Consider the following 3,933-nt stretch of genomic DNA (forward strand, 5'->3'; position numbering starts at 1 on the left):
CCTTTTCTTCTCCCGTATATTTACACAATTGCGTCTCTGCCTTCCACTGAAACTCACTAAGCTATGGAAGAGGAGAAGAGGAGATGGTAGAGGAGGTGGTGTGGTGAAAGAGATGGTGGAGCCGAAGTTAGAGCCAAAGGTGCCGAAGGTGGAGCCGAAGTTAGAGCCGAAGGTGCCGAAGGTGCCGAAGGTGAAGCCGAAGTTTGAGCCGAAGATGGAGCCGAAGTTAGAGCCGAAGGTGGAGCGGAAGGTGGAGCGGAAGGGGGATGAATATGCGCCATTTCCAGTGAAGGAGCAGTTTCCCGCCACGGTTTACTGTGCCAGGAGCCCTCTTCCTTGGCGTCCGTTTTCTATTTGTTCTTTCCGAGTGTATTTGTTCTCTGCTTCCACTATGTTTCTGATGAATGTTTTCTATGAATCCGCAGCGGAAGCGGTGATTCTAGGGTTCCAGCATTATGTCGTGATGCTTGGAACAACTATCCTAATTCCCACTTTACTCGTTCAGCTTATCGGTGGTGGCCATGTGAACTCTCTCTCTCTCTCTCTCTCTCTCTCTCTCTCTCTCTCTCTATGTATTTTCATTCGAGGAGATGTTGGCGAATCTGCTTTCTATTCGACCGTTTTGTTCTGATTTATCTTGCTTTTGGGATGAAAACAATGTTTTATAGGAAGAGAAGGCAAGGTTAATCCAGACGGTTCTATTTGTCGCTGGAATCAATACTCTGTTGCAATCATGGCTGGGGACTCGGCTTCCTGTCGTGATCGGGGGTTCTTTCACTTACCTTCTTCCAACCATCTCCATTATCGTCAGTGAGCGCTTCGCCGATATTGCAGACCCACACGAGGTGTTAATCTCCGTTATCTTTAATCTCAACTTAATTTCGAAGATTTGTGTTATTTGAAGATATTAACTGTTTGATCACTCATAATTTTTTAAATAATTAACATTTTAATTCTTTCTGATGTTAGAAATTTGGCTAATATTACACAATCAAAAGAAATTTGCTAATGTGTTTGAACTAGGAAACACTACTAAACTAAACAGAGTCTTCTACAGTTGATATTGGCATCTAATAACATGACATTCTAACAATAGTGAACCAAATAGCTTTGAATTTTTGATATTTTATGAATTATTTGCTTTGAATTTGTCGTTTTGATTGAACCAGAGGTTCGTGTATACAATGCGGGCTATTCAGGGTGCTCTTATAGCTGCTTCCAGCTTTCAGATAATTGCTGGGTTCTGTGGTATGTGGAGGATATCAATCAGGTATTTCTTTCTCCAAATTTGATCTTATTTTTGTTTTATGGCTGGTTTATTGGGGACATTAAATTTACAGTGATTGAAGTTCTAATTCTAGTGATATTGCTAGGCTTCTAGCTCCTATAATCTTTTGAATACTTTTTTCTTAAAGGATGTGGCTAATACATGAGGCTACTTTGTATAAAGTGAAGATCAATGCAGATTATACACTGCATTTTCAGAAATGTTAATTAAAGTTTACATAAGTACTGAATGCAACTTTCATTCCTATTGATGCATGCTGGAAGGCTCGTGACAGAAGAGTGATTAATTATCATCTTAGCGTTGCACGGAAGTCCCACACACACTTAGGTAATTAATGCAACAGATAAAGATACTATAAGTTGTTACACTGAAAAATAAAAAAAAAAGGAAAAACCACCGGCCTAGCCCTCTCAGAACTATACACTAGGTGGGAAAGAAAAGAGTCACAAAGTTTCTTGAAATATAATGTTCATATGTTGAAAGAGTTGTTGTGAAACAATTGATAGCGGTTGCTGCTCGGAGTAGTTTCCAGAGAATTAATATATTGTTTTCGAGGCATATCGCTGCATGATGTTTAGGATGATGTAATGCTTCATAGGATGCCTCATTATTCCGCGACCCCAGTATTTACTCTATGACTTGGTATTTACTCCGCGTGCTTTGTTGCCACTAGCAGGGATGGCCAGTGGTAGTCGATGGTGGCCGTCGAGCGACATTCGAGACTAGTTGACTATTGCAACAGTAAGATGCATTCATTGAATCTTGGTCTTTAATGACACTGGAATTCAACTCCTTCCACCGTTCCAAGCCCATCCTTTTTCGGCTCAAGCTATATGTCCCTTTTCATGAAGGGGGTAGAATGTCTGGGAGAGGGCTTCCTGCAAATGATTCATGTTGCCGACCACTCTTATTAGAATTAAATATCGATCATCTGATAAAGGCTTATTGCTGTTGTTTTTGACGTACACTAATATTACAACTTAACCCAATTATGCTGAGTACTTGGCGAGAGTTAGACATTTATCAAAGTTGTTGTAGAAATGGTTATGGTTATGATGCATGCAGTGGTTTATATTTTCATCGTTTGCTTTGAAGTGATTTTGTCACTATAATATTCAGTCTTTTCTTTTCTATTTATTGTCTACAGGTTTCTTAGCCCTCTTGCTGCTGTACCCATCGTGACCTTCGCAGGGCTTGGAGTTTTTAACTTTGGGTTTCCTATTGTGAGTTTTCTTTCTTCCATCACCAATCATGTCTATTTGTTTCATTACTCTCTTACCTTTTTTCCTTGTTTATATTTTAATAGGTGGCAAAATGTGTAGAGATTGGGTTGCCAGCTCTTTTATTACTTGTTGCACTTTCACAGGTAACCTTGCTTTATAATTATTTCAGTGCAAGCTTCTATATAAGATACTTAATATTTGTTATTTTTTTGCGGTGAGTGTTTTGCAGTATGCTCCAAATGCCTTTAGTAAAAGAAGAATAATACTTGATCGTTTTTCGGTGCTTATTAGTGCTGCAGTCATTTGGGCGTATGCTCATATTCTTACTGCATCCGGTGCATACAGGCATAGTTCTCCATCTACTCAATCCAGTTGTCGAACAGATTGTGCTGGACTTGTAGGTGCCTCCCCATGGTACGACAGCGCAACATGGGGTGAATTTTTTGTTGTTCACACTCATACTTTTCTCTCAATTGCATATTTTTCTATATTCACTGTTTATTTTTAGGTTCTCACAGTGCGAGATTTTTATATCATTTTCTTTGGATTAATATTTCTTAAACTAAACTAATCAAAATCTTTAACTTGAGATTGCTCTTGGGTTAAATGATAGATTTATGCATGTTGGGGAAGTTATTTAGCTACATCTCTATTGATATTTAACCCAACCCACCAGTGGCAAAACCAAAAATTTGAAGAATAATTAACTGAAAAAAATTGCTCAAGGGTTGTGATTATTTAACTTTAAAACTTCAACTTTTAAAAAAAATTTAAAACTATTATAAATATGATTATTAATAAATTAAATATAAAATTAATATTAAATTATTATTCGATTTGTAATTTATGACTACGATTCTTTTATTTTATCATATGATATGAAAGAGTTTAATAAAACAATTAGGGGTGGTGAGTGCCTTCTCCAGCCAACCCCTGGTTCCACCATTGTACCCCACCCTGTTTGTAATTGATATGTTTCATCTATTTGTATGCAGGATAAGATTTCCATATCCGTTTCAATGGGGAGCTCCAACATTTAATGCTGGGGATGTTTTTGCCATGATGGCAGCTTCATTCGCATCTCTTGTTGAGGCACGTTATCTTAAGCTGAATTTCTCTATTTGTGTACGAGTTTACTTCTTGTGATTCTCTAATACATAATTAAAAAAAAAAAGGGCATATATATGCATACCAACCAATTCCTATTTATTTACATATCTAATGCCTAAACTTTACATTTTATATTAATACCACCCAAATCTTTCACATTAGATAAAAAAACTGTTGAAATATAAACTTGTTTTAGTTGTTCAAATAAAGCTTAATTCTATAAGCTTATTCTAGAATATGTGGTAGGTATGAAATTATTGTGTAGTAGGTGTGGTAGGTGTGGTAGGTGTTGAATTATTGTGTGGTAGGTGT

At 37.2% G+C, this 3,933-nt stretch overlaps 1 protein-coding gene across 2 annotated transcripts in view; it reads left to right on the top strand.

Moving 5' to 3' along the window:
* The first annotated feature begins 260 nt into the window (after positions 1 to 260).
* LOC110020664 (nucleobase-ascorbate transporter 6-like) overlaps positions 261 to 3,933 on the top strand; it is a 13,485-nt gene continuing 9,812 nt past the window's right edge. Inside the window, exons 1-8 of one of the 2 annotated variants that reach the window (XM_020718843.1) lie at positions 261 to 341; positions 426 to 523; positions 669 to 845; positions 1,170 to 1,270; positions 2,436 to 2,511; positions 2,595 to 2,654; positions 2,741 to 2,925; positions 3,507 to 3,603. In XM_020718843.1, the coding sequence (XP_020574502.1) occupies positions 464 to 523; positions 669 to 845; positions 1,170 to 1,270; positions 2,436 to 2,511; positions 2,595 to 2,654; positions 2,741 to 2,925; positions 3,507 to 3,603 (756 nt within the window). In that variant the 5' untranslated portion in view covers positions 261 to 341; positions 426 to 463. Of the gene's footprint in view, positions 342 to 378; positions 524 to 668; positions 846 to 1,169; positions 1,271 to 2,435; positions 2,512 to 2,594; positions 2,655 to 2,740; positions 2,926 to 3,506; positions 3,604 to 3,933 lie in introns of those variants that run through there. The other variant, XM_020718842.1, reaches the window with a different exon arrangement.

This window comes from Phalaenopsis equestris, unplaced genomic scaffold, assembly GCF_001263595.1.
Source record: "Phalaenopsis equestris unplaced genomic scaffold, ASM126359v1 Scaffold000107, whole genome shotgun sequence".
Taxonomy (NCBI): domain Eukaryota; kingdom Viridiplantae; phylum Streptophyta; class Magnoliopsida; order Asparagales; family Orchidaceae; genus Phalaenopsis; species Phalaenopsis equestris.